Raw genomic sequence first — 19,135 nt, 5'->3', positions numbered from 1 at the left:
TCACCCCGGCCGGGCGTCTCCTGTCTCCCCCCCCCACCCACCCCCTCTCCTGCTGCACCAGCAGCGTGCCAGGGAGGGAAGCTGGGAGGGGGGGCGAGGAGAGAGCGTTTGCGGGGGTTCTGAATCGAAAATGTCGACATCTTGCTAATGGTCTTCAAACTTCCGTCAATTATGACTGACCTCCCACACTGGGCCCCGGGAGGCTCATATTATTCCGGGAGGCCACCATAATTCTGGGATCAAAAGCAGGAAGGTGCGAACTCCTCCTGGTCCCGGCGTGCCGGCCGCGCCCCCCTCCTGGTGGGTGATAAACCCACTCTGGCGCCGGCCATGCGCCGCGTGATTAATTTGCGAACAAACAAAAGCCGCCTGGTGGCCACTGCCTTCGGGTTAAACATTGGCCAGCGCCAGGGGCAGACTTGTGCCAGGCCTGGCCCCTCCAGGAGGCCGGCGCGCGCCCACCGCCCCGCTGAAGGCTCCTGGGGCTGGCTCCGAGCGGACGGCTTTATTTTTTTGTAGGCAACTCCACTGACATTCTCTCTTTGTTTTTCTGTCTGTGTGCCTGTCGCTCTGCTCTCTTTCTCTCTTCTCTTCTTCCTCTCTCTCTGCTACTTTCTCTTCTTCCTCTCTCTGTGCCCCCCCCCTTCTCTGTCAGGCACACAAAAGACACTTTTGGAGATGTGAAAGGCGCCTGTCCCTTAGCAGAATCCCCAAGGAGACGGGGTTGGAAGGAAGAAGGAAAGCCTTGGGAAAGATCGACAGCACCTCAAGGGGGAGAGGGGAGGAATTAGGCCTCAAATTAAGACAAAAATGTTAAGCTCTCTTCCATATCCCTCAAAATAAAACTCTCCTAGGAGAAGGACCAAAAAAAATGATCAACAGCAAAATGAATTGCTTTCAGCCCCGACCGCCACCAAGCCCGCAGAGAAAGCCCCATCCTCGCCGAGACATGCCGGGGACCCATTTTCCCAAGGGCAAAGTCTGCCCTCCGAGCCCCCCAACTCTTCGGGGAGAGAGAACTCGCCGACCCCTTAGTGACCCAGTAGTGTTTATCTGACATTTACAAAGAAAAAAAAAAAAGAAAGAAAAGGAAAGGAAAAGAGGAGGGAGAAGGGGGGAAGGGGGAAGGGGGAAGGATGGTGGGGCAGGCGGGTGGTTTACGTTGGCAACTCTGCTACAAATACTCTCTTTGGCCTGTGTGTGTGAGGTCTGCTGCTGAGCCATTACACGCTTGCTTGGCCCCCTCCCCTTCCACTTTCACCGCCAGCACCTCCCCTTTGCTGGGGAGCTCATTTTCCAGCCTGAGGTGTCTGTCACTAAATAGGGAGTTCTGTTGACAGAGGACATCAGCGCTGGGCAGGGCGGGGGTCGTAGGCCTAATTAAGAAGTTTGGGGAGGAAGGCTGGATATGTAAACTTCACCTGGGATACCAGTCTCTCAGGCGTAGAAGAGGATTGGTTTGTGACCACCCTCCCAGCCCATTTAATTGGGGGGGGGGGGGACTTTGGATCCGAAGTTGACGACGGGGATTTGGAGCTTCTCCGTGGCTCTGTTTTCCCACAGAGGAATCTACAAGCAAGCTAGCAAGGATCCCAGCAGAATTGCTTTCTCTTTGGACCTCTGATTTCCTCTGATTGGGGGTTTTTGCTCCCTTCTCTATCCCCATGTCCACTCAAGTCCTAACACCCCAATTCTGACTTATTTCCCCCCACACACACACAAACACACCCCACCATGTAGTTCTGAAGGCAGGGTGAACTTCTGCAGACCTGGGAGAGAATTGTTCTTCACTCTGGAGCCTTGAATTCATGGGTTCTCTCACCTGGGGCTTCCCAAAATGTTCTCCGGGGGAGCTCTGTCCTCTCTGATCACACTGGGGCTAGCTTCCTGACCTTTCCTTGGCCACCTTTTGTCTGTCTGCACTTCTCCCCATTTAAGAGTCATTGGGATGTGGGGGTATGATTTTCCCTCTTACATTGCCCCCCCCATCTCTTCAGTTTTGGGTTCTCCTTTTCTGTCTCTACTCTCCCCCCAACACACACACACACACACACACACACACACACACACACACACACACACACACACACACACACACACACACACACACACACACACACACACACACACACACACACACACACCCTTAACCTCTGGCTGCCTTGGTTCTGAATTTCCAACTTGGCACTTCTGTCCCCTTCCCCCCCCCCAATCTCATTTTCTCCTTCATTTTCTCCTTCATTTTTCTCCCCCTGTAACCTTGATTGACTGAAGGTACTTCTGGTGGAGGCTCAAACAAATACCTTCCCCTCCCTCAAGGGGCTGGGAGCGATAAGCCTGTTGACAAGGTGGAGAATGGTTTGGCCCATTTGTCTAGATTGGAAGTTTTGCCTTCTCCTTTCGGCTTTTCCACAGTTCCCTTTTTCCTGAGTTGGTACCTGTTCCTGGTCCCAAGGTGCTGGATCCCAGCACCACACCACAACTTTCCTTTTCTTGGGAGGGGGGAAGGGCCCAGCGTGAGGGGCTGCATGCCAGGTTCCAAAGCCCAGTTCCTGCCTTGCTGGGACACGACAGCTTTCCTGTAACGCACATTTCTCTGTCCCCTGACGTTCTTCTAAATTATTGATCAGGGCAATTCAGTGTGAGAGCCTGAAATATGCGTGTGTGGGAGAGAAGATTCTGGGAAGTCATATTTTTAGTACAGAAACTCAGAAGGCGCCAGTTACTTGCACTGTTCAGGGAGCTTACTTTGCTTATGCACTTAATCCCTGTTTGTCTTACCTCCTTTCAATGTAAATACGTTTTGGAGCCAGGCAAAAGGGAAAAGTTACCATTTTCCTCATGATGCTTACAAACACCTACCTTTCATCAAAGTTGATCACTCTACCAAATGGCAAATTTGTACTCAGTGATTTAGGTAAGTTGGAAGGAAAAGGGAGGGTGTACAAAGAAGTTGTCTGTGTCTGGGGAACCTAGTGCTTTTGATATATTGGTGAAGGCTCTCTCTCTCGCTCTCTCTCTCTCTCTCTCTCTCTCTCTCTCTCTCTCTCCCTCAAAAGGAACTAATTATAGTTTCCTAATTACAAGCCAATCTACAACTTCAACTTCAGAGATCTGTGTGTGTGTGTGTGTGTGTGTGTGTGTGTGTGTGTGTGTGTGTGTGTGTGTGTGTGTGTGTGCTGGTTTGCTGTCATGTGATCCTACTATGAGGCGGGGAGTCCAGGGTTGCAGGCACTATTAGGGTCTCCCCCTCCCCCCACCACAGAAGCAAGTAGGGCCGAGGGGACAGGAGGTCTGTAAGTGAGAGGCCATGGCAAATTCACTGGCCACTACTGTCAGGAGGACTGACAGGCCAAAGAAAGATGGCCCCTTCGCATCTGCTGAACTAACTGTCCCCACAGAGCCGAGGACACGTTTCCTCCATTTGAGCGCAATATCCACTTACTGTTTCTCATACTGGATTTCAGCGGTACCGAGGCAGCCTGGGGGGGGGGGGGGGTCATGGTGTTTGGTCCTTCACGGGTCTCCAGCCAGCACACAAAGGAAGGACACAAGTGGGGGTGGGGTGGGCCGGAGTTGTCTTTGTGGTTTCCCCCTCCCCCTTCCATCTCCTTCTTGGAACATCCTCTCGGCTACTTTGCCAGCCCATCCTCTTGTCCTCTGATGTTCTCTTTGGATTGTCCCTCAAAACTAGTTAGGGCAGGAAGATCGTCGGGAGGGATCGTGTTGAGCCCCAGTGAAGCCCCGAAGAGATGGAGGTGATCCAAGGAATTGGGGGCACAGGGGTGCGCACCCCTTAAAGTGGGGCAACGGGAACTGGAGAGGTGTTGGGACCATCAAAAGATCTTCCAACTCTTGGGTGCGGTTCGGTTCATTCTCTCCTTTCCACAGTCCCAGGAGAGCCAGGAGAGGTCCTGACTCCAAGGCCCGGCCTGTCACTTGTAAGCTGTTCCCCCGCCAGGCAAAACTCGCTTCCTACAAACTTGGAGGCAAAAGATCCAATTCTCCACCCCCACCACCTGTGCTCACCCAGATACCTGGGCAGGGGTGTGGCTGCCTTTGGGGCGTGGAACACGGCCTTTCCCAAGCCCCAAGAGAACTCAATAGTGTGGCTTTATTTCAAACCCCCCACCCCCCACCCCTTACCATAAAACACAGCAAATCCGGCATGTTTTAACTGTCTGCAGTGGTAGGGAACGGTTCAGAGTGACCAGAACTCAGAGGGGCTGAGGTGAAGAACTGGCCCCAGTCCTTCTACGTCTCAGCATTGGAGGTGGAAGGCAGGGAGTTTTGAGGAGTCCCTTTTCATACTTAAAAAAAACAAAACCCAAACAACTTTTTCTATGAGAGAGAGAGAGAGAGAGAGAGAGAGAGCTTTTCTCCCGAAAGTTGTTTGTGTGTGTTTGTTTTGTGGGGTGATCAGGCCTGGGATTCATTTCAACTCAGAGTAGGCCTGAGCGGCCTCGGGGAACCCCCAGCTTCGGCCCTGGGCTCCCCCGCAGCACCCTCTCCTCCGCTCCGTTGGGAAAGGAACTTCGGGGCTCCCAGAAAAGTCCCGGGAAAATCGGGGACACCCCAGGACCCCCCCCCATAACTTTAGGCGATCCGCCCTCTCCCGCCAGGGAGGACTGCCTCACCCCCACCCCCCTTACCCCGGTTCCAAATACGGAAGCTGGACGCGCCTCGGTGCGGATCCAAGGCCTCGCCGAGCGCCGAACCCCGAAAAGACGCGCGTCGCCTGGGGTCGCGTCGGCAGCCGAAGGCGGAGAGGGGACGGGGCTTGGATCGAGCCCCACATCTCGTACAGGACCGCCAGGGCGACCCAAGGGGGGCCCCCGGAACCCCGCGAAGCGCAGGCAGGTAACCGGGGCACCGGGCAGCGAGGCGGGCGGGCGAGGCGGCGCTCCGCACCCGGGAGGAGAGAGGGGCGCGGGGACCCGGCCCGGGAAGCCCTGCCCCCCGGCCCCCAAGATTGCGGAGGTTCAGCTAGAAGCGCGCCCCGAGTCCCATTCGTCTCCCCTACACCCCAACTTCGCGCGCCACCGTCGCCGGCAAAGAACAAATCAGGGTTGGGGTGCCGGGGAGACGTGCGCACCCGGAATGGAAAAAGAGAAACGACCTCCGAGTCGGCGCCAAGGAGAGGCAAAAAATAACATAAATCGGGGTTCGGAGAGCACGGGGATGGGGGGTGCAGAGCGGAGCCCGGGGCCCGCGCGTCCCCGCCGCTGGGCTGTGCGTCCCGGGAGCCGACAGCCGGGAGGGAGGGGGGCTCGGGGGTGTCCTGGGCGCTGGTGTGGGCGCCCCTTCCCCATGTCCCCTTCGGGGGCGCGCGGGCCGGCCTGGTTTGGGGGTGTGTGGGGTGACGGGTCTGGGGGTGGGGGCGGCCGCTCTAATCACCGCCGGGTAGCGGGGGTGGGGAGGGGTGGGGGGGACCCGGGGGTTCTCCGTTTGCAGCCTGGGCCCTGCTGGGGTGCCGGGTCGCATGATTAAACCCAGACGCGCGCCTCGCCTCCCCGTCCCGGAGTTGGGGGCATGCGGGAAAGATTTACAATGAAGCCAATTGGGGCCGAATTCAGCCATGCAGAGTTTGCAGGTGTAAATAATACTCCGTGGGGTGGGGTGGGGGGTTGAGGGGTTGGTTTTTTTTGGGGGGGGAGAGTCTCATTCCATAAGCGACTTGATCTTCCCTCCCCTCCATCTCCCCCTTCCCCGGGACTAAAGTCCTTCTGAGGATGGACGAGACAGGATTTTCCTATTAGCAAGTGAACATAGCAGGCTGTATTCTGGTTTTTGGTTTATTTTTTAATGCCCCTGAATGAATGCGGAGTAGAAGAGCTCAGGCTGGCTCCATCTCCCTGCTTCCTCCTCTCCACCTAGACCCTTGAGACTCGCTGGAGTCACTGGAAGGACTTTGGATCATAGGTTGTGACTTTTCTGAAAGGAGATGCAAATATGTAGTGTATGCTATGTTAAAGAACATGTAACAAGGAACCTGTAGTTGGGAGTATAAAGTTTCTGATGATCAAAATCTGGAGGAGAGGGCGGCCCGGCTTGGGTGAGGAGAGCAGAACCACAGGACCCTTCCAGAACGTTCTAAGGTCTGGAGACAGCACCGAGTTGGGTGTGAGCACAACTTGAAGATGATGATCCGGCATTATTTCAATGCGGGTGGATATGCAGATGTGTTTCTAAGAACTATTATTCATGGGTGCCGAAGAGGCATTCCAAGTAGCTCTGACTATGAGATGAAATCACAGATTAAACGCTGTCCCACCCCCACCCCCGGGAGGGGGAGACTCCTATTTGATCAATACAGACAGAGTTAAATTTGTTTTGTAGCTACGAACTTACTCCTTTTCTCTTGGAGCAATAAAGCTTGTCTGTTACAAATTACCAGGGAATTGGAGACTGTTCCCTCAGCCCCCCTCCCCATCCTTGTGAGATAGATTTAAGCCTTCCACGAACCCGCTCAATAATATATGTAATATGTGTATATACAGGCACTTTTCCAAAAAATTAGCGATAACATTTCGGGTGTATGCAGAATGATTTGTTCTCTCGGTACTCAGGATTCCGTGTAAAACTAAAGCTGCCACTTGGAGACAGATTATCAGAGGGACTGACAGCTACTCAGGGCCTGGAGAAAGCAACCTTCACTTCCCAGCACGCGGTTGGGGCGGGGGCCGCCTAGGCTTGACTTGTCTGTGGCCCCGGTGGGAGCTGAGGCTCCCGTGCCACCGCCGTACTGGCACTGGGAGTCTCCGTGGCAGTGGTGCTGCCCGGAGATCCTTCTCCCTCCTTTTCAACCTTTCCAGCCCAATGCACATGTTATGCATAAATAAAAGGGGAGACTTGAACGCTAGGTGAACCCGAGCAGGGAAGAGGGTGAGGAGGAGCAGCAGATGGAGGCGTCCCCACAGGCAGAGGACGGTGGGTAACTGCTGCCCACCTGGGGACCTTCAGCTCCCTTGGAGAGACTGGGCCCACACCTCCGTGGAACAGGTGCCCTCCCCGCTGGACAGTACTGGGAGACACTTAGCTGGTGCTCGGTGGCCCTCTGGGACCCTCCTACCCTGGGCCAGGCTGTGGCGGGGGGACGCACCTGCTGAATGGTACCCGAACGGGCAAGAGGCTGATTGTCAGTCACCCTCCACAGTGAGAAGAACATGGGACCCACTGAGGACTGGGCGCTGCCCATGGCTTCCGTGGCCATTATGGGAAAGGGCCATTATGAAGGCGATCAAGAACTCAGACTGGTTGCTTTTTAGCCAGAAGGGGATCATGGAACACCTCAATAATGGGAAAAATAAATTCATCCCTATGAGGACTGAGTTTATGCTGTGGGCCGGGGCGGGGAGGGGGAGGGGGGAAAAGGGAGGGGAGGGGTTTCCTTGACCTTCAGATCTTTTGGAAAGAGCGAGGACAACATCTCAGCCATACCCAAGGCAATGCGGTGGGGGAGGGGGACATGTAATAGAAGTGGGGGGAGGTAGAAAAGGTCATCTTGAGAGCTTCAGATTCTTTTCAAATTTTCGTTGAGTAGTTGTACAAAGGAGGTGCCCTATAACAAAGCAGTTTCTGGATACAGTGCAGTGATATTCCTTTCTTGGGTGTTTGATTTTGGCAGTGTTTAGATGCGCAGTGCATCCGTTCAATAGAGTCAAAGAGAGGGAGAGAAAGACTAAAGGGGATTTTTTTTTTGCAGGTAAAAAGCAATGACCTCTTCTAAAACACATTTACACACACACACACACACAATCGAACTTACTAGCCAGTCTGCAAAATAGATGCTGAAATGCAAAATAATACAAGGGGGAAAACGCAAACCTGTGCCAAAAAGTGGCAGAAGGGGAAGGAAAGCTTGGTAGATAGAAGGGCTAGATTTCACAAATATTTAGAGAGGATTCAAAGACTCAGATATTCTGCAAAAGTACTAGAGACACCAGTGGACAGAGGATTTTGTTTACTTGGGTTTTAAAAAAAATTACAGTTCTCTCCATCTTGGTGAGCCAGGAAGTGGAGACTCACGGAAGTTTGTAAGACACTGGGGTTAAGTTCAAGATCCCCACCAGGCCACACTCAGTTCATCCCAGATCTGGTCGGAGAAGTGAAGCTGGGTGGTTTGGACTTCTGGAAGAGGCAGGATTTGAAATGGGGACTTGGATGGCCACTGGTTCTGCTGGCCTCATCAACTTGGGTGTGGAATAGCAGGACGAGGAGTCCAAACCTTCTGTCTTTTAGCCCAAAGCACTTTCCCACATTTGTTCCCTCCGCTCGGAAAAGCATCTAACGTCCAGATTCCTAATCCAGTCTTCCAGGCAGCAAACATTTTATCTACTACTGGATCAAAGCGGCTGTTGGAGCGCAGGAAACCGCGGGCAAGACAACCAAGAAGCACCACCAGTGCCTTAAAAAGAGACAGCAAGAAGATTTGCAGAACCCTCCCGGAAACCCCTCCCCTTCCTACCCAGGGCTCAGTGAAGTCTGCACCAGCAATGGCGGTCTTCAAATGTTTGTTGATTGACCAAATGAACTCATTCTGGTTTGGGTTTTGAAAACAGAACTTAAAAAAAAAAAAAGTAAGTTGAGCACCGGTGGCTCACACCTGTCATCCAGCTCCTGAGGAGGCTGAGATCTGAGGATCGCAGTTCAAAGCCAGTCCCGGAAAGGAAAGTCCGTGAGACTCTTATCTCCACCAGAAAAGCAGAAGTAGCGCTGTGGCTCAAGTGGTGGAATGCTAGCCTGGAGCTGAAGAGCAGAGGGACAGAGTCCAGGCCCAGAGTTCGAGCCCCACGACCGACAAAATAAAAATCACTCACAGTTGAATGAGAACCCCTTTAAGCAACTACTTAAAACATAATGTAAAAAAAAAAAAGGACAATAAAACAAGGAGGAATCGAGTGACACATTGCTGTCCTGGCTTGCTTTGTTGGGGCTGAGGTGACCCGTGGGTCCTTGGGTGGTGGCCGGGCCACAGCTAGGCAGAGACGCCGGTGAGTTCCCTTTTGTGCTCGACTTTGTTCAGTTGATCGAAGAAGAGACAGCCAGCCCACCAGGAGATCAATACGATTGATTCACACCTCTGAGGGGGAAGCGGAGAAATGTGCGGCATTGGGCTCCACCCAAAGGGTCTTGGAATGTCAGATTTCTCATCCCAAATGGTAGTTACTGAACTGGAGGAAGGGTCCTGGGGTGTAGATGAGTCGGGGGAGGGGAGGTGGGGGGGGGAGCCGCTTGCAGAAATCCCTGCCCCCCCACCCCCCACTCCCACCAGGTGACTGGGTTCTTCCAAGGCCCCCTGGCTGATTTCTTTCTAGAACCTCTCCCATCTTAGAATCTGACACCCGACCAAGGAGCCGGATGCCCGACTTTCCCTTCAACCCTTCTGCCCACACCTGAGAAATGGGTTTGTTTATGAAACACAGTTTGTCGGGGACGAACTTCGTGAAGTTTTCAGGAGGGCGTCTAAGAGTCCTGGTAGATATGAGCTCATGAGTGACCCCGAGAGACACCTTCTCCATCGTTGCTACGGTCAAGGGACAAAACCTGAGCGTAGCGCAGTGTCGAGCACGGGGCCTGGGGCGGCACAGCCGGTCCCGGTGCGCGTCTATCTCCGGGGCTGTTAACCACGTCACAACAGCAGGTCTACAGGTGAGACCCATTTCCTCCACACCTTTACCCTCTGGGAGGAAAGAGATTGCATTGACCCCCCTTTCTCCATAGATCTGGTAGAGGTAGATGAGCCTTTGGCAATCGATGGGTGGTGGGTGTGCCGCAGATAAACCTCAGAACTCTAGAAATCCAGATCTTACCACTACAGACTTGGTTTTTTTTTCCCCCAAGTACTCAGAAAGAGGTGTGTGTGTGCGTGTGTGATCAATATGGCCCAGACAACCCTTCACAAAGGGGGCTCCAGGCGGCGCCTTGGCTGGCCCATCTTTGCCCTACTGCTCAAGGCGAATTAATTGGGCCCTGTGAGGAGAGCCCCCGGGGGCGTCCAGTTAATTAGTCAAGAAATGAATTAAACCCCGGCGGCCTGGCCCAGGGCTCCTGGGGTGCAGGTTTTGTGCAAACCAAATCGGCCGGCGGGGCGCTCTGGTGGGCCGGGTGGGGCCGCGGTGGGGAACCGGGCTTGGACGCTCAGGCCAGCCTGGCACCGGCGCCCGCGCCCCCCTTCCTGCCCCCCGGTCTGCCTCGGGTCCGCCTCGCGTCTGCCTCCGTCTGTCAGTCTCTCTTCTCGTTTGTTCCGACGCTCTCGACCTTGATCGTCCGTCGCCAGCTCCCTCCTGCTTCCAGAACTTTCCCTTCTCCAACTAACTGTGTTTCCCCCGGCCCTCGCTCTCTCCACGCTCCTCCGGCCGGCACCCTGGGTCCCCCAAAATGGAGCTGGGGAGGCGTGTGTGGGGGGGACACTTGGTGAATTTGTGGATCAGGGAGGTGGGGGCTGACCCTTGTCTTTGGATTCCCCCTTCTCCCAGCCACACGCTGTCGAAGTGGTGGGGTAAAAGGTTTCAGGTGGTTTAAATTTATTTTTGCCTAGATCAGCCCTTTGGGGAAGAAGGGGGACCCCCTCCCCACTTTCTCTTCAAACTCCGGTTGCTGCTCCCCGAATGAAGAACAGAACCTGGTGCTCAGAGAAGTAAGGCCATTTTTCTGGAGTTACCCAGCCAAGCCAGACACACGTTGAGCCTGGTTGCGGGCATTGGCCCTGAGAGGACGGGAGGGAGCTGTCTCCCCATCAATCTGCCCTAATTTGCAAATGTTTACGGGCCCGAATGGAGGGGGAGGAGGCTTCCTGGAATCTCCTCGTCTGCTGCCACTTGGCATCACAGGCTCAACCCACCCCGTCTGACTCTCCTGTGCTCCTAGTTCTGCCTTTGCCCAGGTCACTTTCCTCATTCTTTTCTCAGGTCTCGTCCCCCCCCCCCCCCCCCGCCATGCGTGTAGAATGCAGACGCAAGGGTTAAGGCGAGAGTCCTTTCCCCTCCCCCTTTTTTTTCTAGTATCTGGGTGACAACCATGCATGGCCAGATCTGAGATACACTACCCACCGGACCCCCCCTCCCCAGGCCGCATCTCCAGGGTCTTCACCGAACCCCAGCAGAAGAGGTGGAGAAGGCAGTCAAGGCTTCAAGAACTTTCTTGGAGCCTGTGTGGCACTTGGCCTTTCTCCCCTCCACTTGCAAGAATCCTGGGTCTGCGGTTTCGTCTTACCACGGCCAAACTGCATCGGGACTCAGTTTCCCTAATCTGAGAAGCAGCGTAGGAAATGGCTGGGAGGAGGAGGCGGGACTGTGGAGCTGGTAGGGGAGGGTTGGGGTCCCGATGTGTGTGTGGGGGTGCCTCCTTTTGCACCTTAGACACGGACCTCGTCAGTCTATGGCCCTAACCCTGCCCCCACTACGTGAACCCCACAAGCTGGGGGCAGGGTCCCTCCTTAGGGCCGATCTGCACGGGAAAACCTGAGCAGAAAGGCTGCTCACCCGACCCACGCCCCTCCTTGTCTGGAGCCTTGGATGAGACCGTTAACCTCCCCCAAGCCTGCATTGCCATGTTGGGAAGATGGGGTCACCGGGTCCTGCCATAGGTGACAGCTACGAGGAGTCGGGGACCAGTGGGGTGGGGTGCGGTGCGTGGCTCAGCCTTGCCCCTGGTGAGCCGGTGGGTGGAGGCCAGCCTTCATCGGCTGGTATTTGGGCGTGTTTTGGATTGCGTGTTTTGGGGATGTTTACCGGTGGATGGTGAAGGCTGCGGAGCTGGAGCATGAAATCCATTGATGTGTTCCGCGTGCCCCTTGCACACGGCCGGCCTGAGGGTCCCCTTTCCCCGAGTCCCATGACCTCACCCTCCCTACGGGCCCCTGGAGTCACTGCCCTTCCCCCACCCCCACGCCCGACTTCAAGCCCAGCCCACGACCGGTGCTGCACAGCAGCTCCACCTCGGGAGACCCACTGGGGTGGGGCCCCGTAGTCCCGCCTCTTCCAGCCATTTCCTACACCGCTGCTCGGATTGGGGAAACTGAGGCCCGATGCAGTTTGGCTGGCGGTGGTGAGAGGAAACCACAGGCCCAGGTTTGGGGAAATAAAGTTGCATTCGTGGGGCCTTGCAGGGGAGTCTCTGAACCATCGGGCCGCCCTGCCCGGGATGGAAGGGTCTCAGGGTCCCCACAGGCACCAGGCCTCTTAGGCCGGAGCCATACCCCTCCCCCCCATGAGAGCTGGCAGGGGTGGAGGTGGAGGTCTAAGGAAGAAAATGCCCAGGAAAGGCAGATGAGAAGATAGAAAAAGAGACAGTGCTGGTGGGTGGGGAGAGGGAGGAGGAGGATGGGGTTGGGAGGAAGACAGAGGCTGAGAGCCCCCCCAAAAAAGACTGGGAGGTTGGGGGACAGAGGAAGAAAGACAGAGACCATCGCACGGGTGAGCTCAGGAAAGAAAGACAGAGATACACAAGAGACAGAGACAAAGAGGAGCCACTGCCGGCGGAGAAAGTGGGAAGGAAGGTAACCAGAAAGGAGAGAGCCAACGGGAGCCTGGCCTGAGACCCTCAAGTGTGCGCTGCACATAGTTTGGCATGAATACCTCCATTAAATCACGACAGAGCTCCTCAAACCAGCCAACCCCCAAGCCGCCTCGGGCCCCGAGGGATTATGGTTTTCTAAACCATCTTCAACATCAGATCCTAGCAACTTAGGAGATAAGTTATTATCCTCCATTAGGGATTTCCTGGGGTTCCCCTCCCCAAGGCCTTTGGGGCTGAGGTGAGTGGAGGAGAGGTACTGTGGTTTTCCCCCCCCCCCCACCGCAATCCACTGGGGCTGGTCTGGGTTGGGGATGGCACTTCCCCGGGGGTCCACACAGAGCACATTGGGCCGATGCCGAGGGGCAGCCGTGCTCCCCAGGGAAGGCCCCTCCACCCCCAAATCGTCCTGAGAAAATGGGTGCATGTTCAAGCTGTGGATGGTGAGAAGGGCTGGATTCTAAAGACAGGGCCTGAGTAACAACGCCAAATTTCTTAGCCACCCAACTCACCCCTTGGCCCAATTAACCCCCCCCCAAAACCAACCTCAGCAAAGCCAGAACTCACCTTCCTGCTCCCCCTTCCTTCCTTTCCACCCCTCCCGGCCATGTTGGGGGGCGGGGAGAAAGAAAGAGAAAGAGAAAACATTTTAATGGCAGCAAATAAACCGATTTCTTTCCTTTCTCCCGTGTGTGTCTCTCCCCGCCCCGCTTCCTTAAGGTTTGTGTTTGCTTTGCTTTAACAAACTGCTGATAGTTTGTTTAAAAGGAACACTTTGAAAGGAAAAAAAAATGTACCCAGAGGGCAGGCCTGGTGAGCAAGCCCAGCAAAGATGCATGTATGTGTGCGTGCGTGCGTGCGTGCGTGCGTGCTAGCGCGTGTGCGTGGTGTGCACGCCTCCCAGCCCTGATGACCTGCTTCAGGTGCAGAAAGCCCGGAGGGGAAGGAGCGGAATGCAAGGACAGATTTACACCTGTCCCCACCACTTAAAGCCTCCCGAAATGACCCTTGGTGCCGACTTGTCTGGAAGCCATCAGGGTGAGTTTTGAAGCGGGATCTTCAAGTGGATCTAGAATGATCCTGGCTTCCCACCCCTTCCCCCCTCCCCCCCCCCCCCCCGCCCCACATTGCCTGCCCCAGGTCTGCCCTGAGTACTGCCTGGTAGAGCAGCCCCCTTCTTCTCCCCAGCAGCATGGATTTTCATCTCCTCCCCTGTCCAGAGGACCTGGCCAGGCAGGGGGCAGGCGGGGAGGCAGGATTCAGAACCAGGGCCTCCCCCTCTACCCATTGCGCTCTCCTCCTCAGCCCCTGCAATCAGCCTGGGATTTCTCCCTCTGCCCTGAAGCCAGCCCCAGCTCCTGCCCCCATCACCAGCCCGCCAGCCAGACCCACCAGCCAGACAGACAAGCTGAGTGACTGACAACTACCAGACACTTCTGGAATCTGGCTCCCTGGCTGCCGGGCACTGGGGCTGGAGCCGGGGGTGTGGGGGTGGGGTGGGGGGTGTTGTAGGCACGCCGCCCTGCCCTGTGTCTTGTTGCCACCTCTCAGAGGCTGTTGAAAAGCCCACTCAGCCGAGCCCTTCAGGACGGGGGACCCTGGAGCCAGGACTCTCAGAAAGTGTGTTTGACACTTAGGCCTTGGGAACTTACAGTCCCCAACTCTCTACCCCGGGGCCCCACTCTGGAGTACAGATTACAGGCTACCTGGTGCCAGAGAGGACACAAGGAGGGAGCATGTCTCTCTCCACAGAGACAGGGCCAGTGCTGGATCCTCTGGGGCTTCCTGTGTGACTTGAAGAGGGGAGTGGGGGACCATGGAGTCCGGGAACGTTTCTAGTCTCTCAGCACAGATTCTGATCATCAGCTCCTATTTTTCACAGTCTTTAATTTGCTAACGGAATAAACTCCATACCACCTTCCCTGGGTGTCTGCAGGGGTGTGGGGTTCCAGGAGCCCCCTTGGGAGACCCCAATCTTCATCCAGACACTTCTGTAGAATTTGCAAAGAATCTGCTATAGATTTCCTCTACAGGTTATTTTTTTTTTTTTTTAATTTTGGTGCCAGGAATTGAACGCAGCACTCTGTGTGTCATGGCTGGTCTGGATGACTTATATGATGTCAGGAGGAAATAGTTGTAAGAAACTGGGAGCTTTGGGCTCACACCTGTCACCCTAGCTTACGCAGGAGGCTGAGATCTGAGGATCCTGGTTTGAAGCCAGCCCAGGGTAGGAATGTCCCTGAGACTCTTAGCTCCAATAAATGACTCAGAAAAAGCCAGAAGTGAGGCTGTGGCTCAAGTAGTAGAGTGCTAACCTGTGGTACAGGGACAGGGCCCAGGCTCTGAGTTCAAGTCCCAGGACCAGCACCCCAAAAAATAAATAAATAAAGGTTGAAAGAGTGACTTAGGGTGCTGTTTAGGGAATAATTGTCAGAGTAATAATAATAATAATAATAATGTTGTCTGTGTGTGGTGACTAGATGTCTTGTTTTATTTTTTATTTTTCAGTCCCAGGTTGGTGTTTCCGGGGTCATGAAGCTGAAGGCTACAGAGGACCCATTGTATCTGAATGAAATTCTCCTCTTCATTCTCAGAAGCAGAAGGAAGCTGTAAAATGGTTAAGGGATGTAAAAACAAGCAATGTTGCAAGGCTCTGGGCCGGCGGCTCCAGCTGGCAGGGCTGAGGCTTTCCTATCCTGAAGGTATTCAAGACAGGTTTACACAACCTGGAGGTGGAGCTGCTCAGAAAGGGCAGAGAAAGGAGGCACCGACCCGTACCCCATGTAGTCTCTGTCCGCTGCCTTGCTGTAGGCTTTTTGGTTGTTTTGGGATGTGGCAGGCAATGGATTTTCCTGGAGCCTTTTACTAATAGAGGGCTGCCAAGGGTCCCCTGTTTTTCTAGCCTCAAAATCCCAGTTCCCCTTTGGATATCTTCCTTCCCCCAACTAGAAAGAAGGGCCTTGAGTGGGGGGGGGGAAGGGGGGAAACCCCTGTGGATTCTCAGTTCTCAGGGTAATGGATTCCCTTTTGTGGTGTGTGTTTGTGCCAGTACTGGGGCTTGAACTCAGGGCCTTCTACACTCTTGCTTGGCTTTCTTGCTCAAGACTGGCGCTCTATTACTTGTCGCCGTTTGTGTCCTCAGTCATGCTTGTAGGAAGGAGAGGAGTCCCATGTGCAGAACTTCTGACTAGTCTCCCTGTCTTCCTGGGAACTAACTCTCTTTAGAACTAGCTACAGTGCTGGTGCTGGTGTAATTTGGGCTAGTCTGGAGGCTGAGATCTGAGGATTGTGGGCTGGTCCAAAGCCAGCCTGGGCTGGGAATTTGTGAGACTCAGCTCTCCAGTTAACCGGCAAGTGGAGGCATAGCTCAAGTGGTAGAGCGCTAGTCTTGAGTGTAAAAGCAAGGGGACAGAGCCCAGGCCCTGAGTTCAAGAGAAGAATAAGGAGCAGGTAGGGGTGCATACATCTGTAGTCCCAACCAACCCTCAGGAGGCTGAGACAGGAGGATGGTGAATGTGAGGCCAGCTTGGGCTACATAACAAGTTCTAGGCCAGCCTGGGGTTGTATAGTGAGAGGCTATGCCAACACCAACCCAAACGAAGATAGCTGTCCATAAACTCCACTGCTCCAGAGTGAGTTTTGGGTAGTTCTGGTCTCTTTAATCTTAGGGTTTAGGTTTTATACCTAAAGAAAGCACCCGCCCCCCACCACCACCCAGTCTTCCCCAGCCCCACCCTGTAAACACTCAGGGCTTCTGCAGACCTTAGCTGACTGAGAGCCTTCCTTTGAGAAAGGGAGAGATCCCAACTCAGGCATTATCCACACAATCCAGCTTTAACCCTGCTCTCAACCGGAGGCCTGAAAATGGCCTCAGGACAGCAGCCTTCACTTTCCAACTAAAGCTAGAGGCCTAGAGCCCACTGGGCCGGGCAACTGGAGGCTGGTTGAAGGGGTTGTTGGAAATGTGCAGAAGTTGTCAGAAGAGCCATGGCGAAATGGAGCAGGTGTGTGTGTGTGTGTGTGTGTGCGTATGTGTGTGTGTGTGTGTGTGTGTGTGTGTGTGTGTGTGTGTGTGTGTGTGTGTGTGTGTGTGTGTGTGTGTGTGTGAGCTTGGTTTGAGTTCTACACTATGTGGTATAAAAGCAGCTACTCTGCACAAGGCCCTTCCTTCCTTCCCTCCCTCCTTCCTTCCTTCCTTCCTTCCTTCCTTCCTTCCTTCCTTCCTTCCTTCCTTCCTTCCTTCCTTCTTTCCTTCCTTCCTTCCTTCCTTCCTTCCTTCCTTCCTCCCCCCCTTTTTTTTCATATACTAAACAAGTACCCTGCCATTGAGCCAGAGCTTTGCCCTCTAAGCTTTCTTTTCTTTTTTGTCAGTAGTGGGTCTTGAACTCTGGGCCTGGGCGCTGTCCTTCAGCTCTTCAGCTCAAGGCGAGTGCTCTACCACTTGAGCTATGGCATCATTTCCAGTTTTCTAGTGGTTTATTCGAGATAACAGTTTCACGGACTTTCCTGCCCTGGCTGGCTTTGAACTGCAATCCTCAGATCTCAGCCTCTGGAGTAGCTAGGATGACAGGCATGAGCCACTGGCACCTGGCTGCTTTCTTTCTTTCAAAGACAGTATCTCACTGTGGGAGTCAAAAGGGAGATCATCCTGCTTCCACCTATGATGGCTGAGATTGCAGTATGCACCACTACTACACATATTCCATTTCTTCCCAGTAGGGTGGTACTGAAGTTCGATCTCAGGGCCTTGAGCTTGCACTGTGGTGCTTCACCATTTGAACCAGGCCTGTTGATTATTTTGGAAATGGAAACTCTTGATTTGTTTTTTAAAATTTGCCCAGCTTAACTTTGAGCTGTGATCCTTCAGAGCTCAGCCTCCTGTTACCTTTGAGTACATTAAAAAAAAAAATGTTAATATGTATCAGTGGGTCACGCCTGTCATCCTAGCTACTCAGGAGGCTGAGATCTGAGGATCAAGGTTCAAAGCCAGCCTGGGCAGGAAAGTCCATGAGACTCTTATGGCCACCAGAAAACCAGTACTGGTGCTGTGGCTCAAGTGGTAGAGTGCTCCCCTTGAGCTGAAGAGCTGAGGGACAGCGCCCAGGCCCAGAGTTCAAGCCCCATGACCAACAACGATAAAAAAATGTTAATGTGCTGCAATATTTCTAACATGAAAAAGTACATTTAGGAGAATGGATTCCGCTCTACCCCACCACCCAGCTTGAGGATTTCTCCCACGGAGGCCGCCATGTTTGGCTCCCAGCCCCCAGCGGGCTGTGTTCTTGCCTAAGCAGACTCCGTGCTGTCCCATGGGTGAATTCTTCAGTGTGAACCTTCAGGGGAGGAGAATGCGATCACCCACACCCCAAAAAGATAAAGCTGGCGGAATTCCCTGAAACATCCTGGGAATTCCCAAGCACTTGCAATGCCATGAGTGTTGGGCCGGTCAGAGATGCAGACCGAAGGTCTACGCTGTCTTTGATCCTGGGACTCCTTCCATCTGCTTTTCGGGTGCCAGATGGAACCCTGGGCCTCATGCATTTATTAGTCCAGGGGTACTCCTGAGCTATACCCTAGTCCCCTCCTACCTCTTCTTACTTTCTGGGGGAAAAATACTTTTAAATTTAAAATTTAGAGTGCTGGGAATGTGCTGGTGGTAGAGTGCTTGCCTGGCACACATGGAGCCCTGAGTTCCATTCCCCCTCTGCACCATATAAACAAAAAGCTGGAAGTGGCGCTGTGGCTCAAGTGGTAGAGTGCTAGCCTTGAGCACAAGAAGCTCAGAGACAGTGCCCAGGCCCTGAGTTCAAGCTTCAGGACTGGCAAAAACGAAAGAAAAAGAAAAATTTAGAGCACTTGTGGCTCAGGTCTGTAATCTTAGTTACTCGGAGGCCAAGATCTGAGGATCCTGGTTCAAAGCCAGCCCAGACAGGAAAGTCTACTATAAGATTCTGATCTCCAGTGAACCGCCAAAAAGCTGGAAGTGGTGCTGTGGCTCAAGTGGTAGAGTACTGGTCTTGAGCAACAAGCTCAGGGACAGTGCTCAGGCCCAGAGTTCAAGCCCCAGGACAAGCCAAACAACAACAAAGTTTAAATGGTGAATGATGATTTTTATCTTGTCTTTGATCACTTGTTATCTGCATTCCTGTGGTGTCTTTTGTGGTATTTTTCTGTCCCCTGGATTTGCCATGGATGGGTGTTTGAAGGACACTCAGAGACTCACTCGGAGACTCAGTACTGAATTTGGGGGCAAGATTGTTTAATGGACAGGATGTGTTTTCCCTCCTTCTCTCCCTCCCTCCCTTCCTCTATCCTTCCCTTCCTTCCTTCCATTCTCTCTTTCTTCCTTTGTTCCCCCAATACTGCCTTCCTTCTCTTCTTCCTTCCATTCTTCCTTTCTTCCTTCATTTCCTCCTCCCCCCCCCCCCCCCGCCCCCTGCCCCATGCCAATACTGGGGCTGGAACTCAGAGCCTAGACATTCACTATCTATTAGCTTTTTTGTTCATGGCTGGTGCTTTAGCAATTGAGCCACACCTCCACTTCTGGCTTTTTGCCCTTTAATTAGAGACAAAAGTGTCATAGACTTTCCTGTCCAGGCCAGCTTCAGACTAGGGTGCT

General features: G+C 53.9%; 1 protein-coding gene across 1 annotated transcript; it reads left to right on the top strand.

Moving 5' to 3' along the window:
• Positions 1-330: 330 nt before the first annotated feature.
• Positions 331-16,827, top strand: LOC138826349 (uncharacterized). The gene is made up of 6 exons (XM_070021418.1): positions 331-389; positions 3,402-3,469; positions 4,424-4,860; positions 10,541-10,639; positions 13,440-13,554; positions 15,025-16,827. The coding sequence occupies exons 1-6, from the start codon at positions 331-333 to the stop codon at positions 15,087-15,089; spliced, it is 843 nt and encodes a 280-aa protein (XP_069877519.1). The 3' UTR covers positions 15,090-16,827.
• Positions 16,828-19,135: the final 2,308 nt, after the last annotated feature.

The sequence above is a fragment of the Dipodomys merriami genome, unplaced genomic scaffold, assembly GCF_024711535.1.
Source record: "Dipodomys merriami isolate MVZ:Mamm:240054 unplaced genomic scaffold, mDipMer1.0.p SCAF_142, whole genome shotgun sequence".
In the NCBI taxonomy this organism is placed as follows: Eukaryota; Metazoa; Chordata; class Mammalia; order Rodentia; family Heteromyidae; genus Dipodomys; species Dipodomys merriami.
The sequence above is the reverse complement of the archived record's forward strand: the minus strand, read 5'-3'. Positions and strand labels throughout refer to the sequence as shown.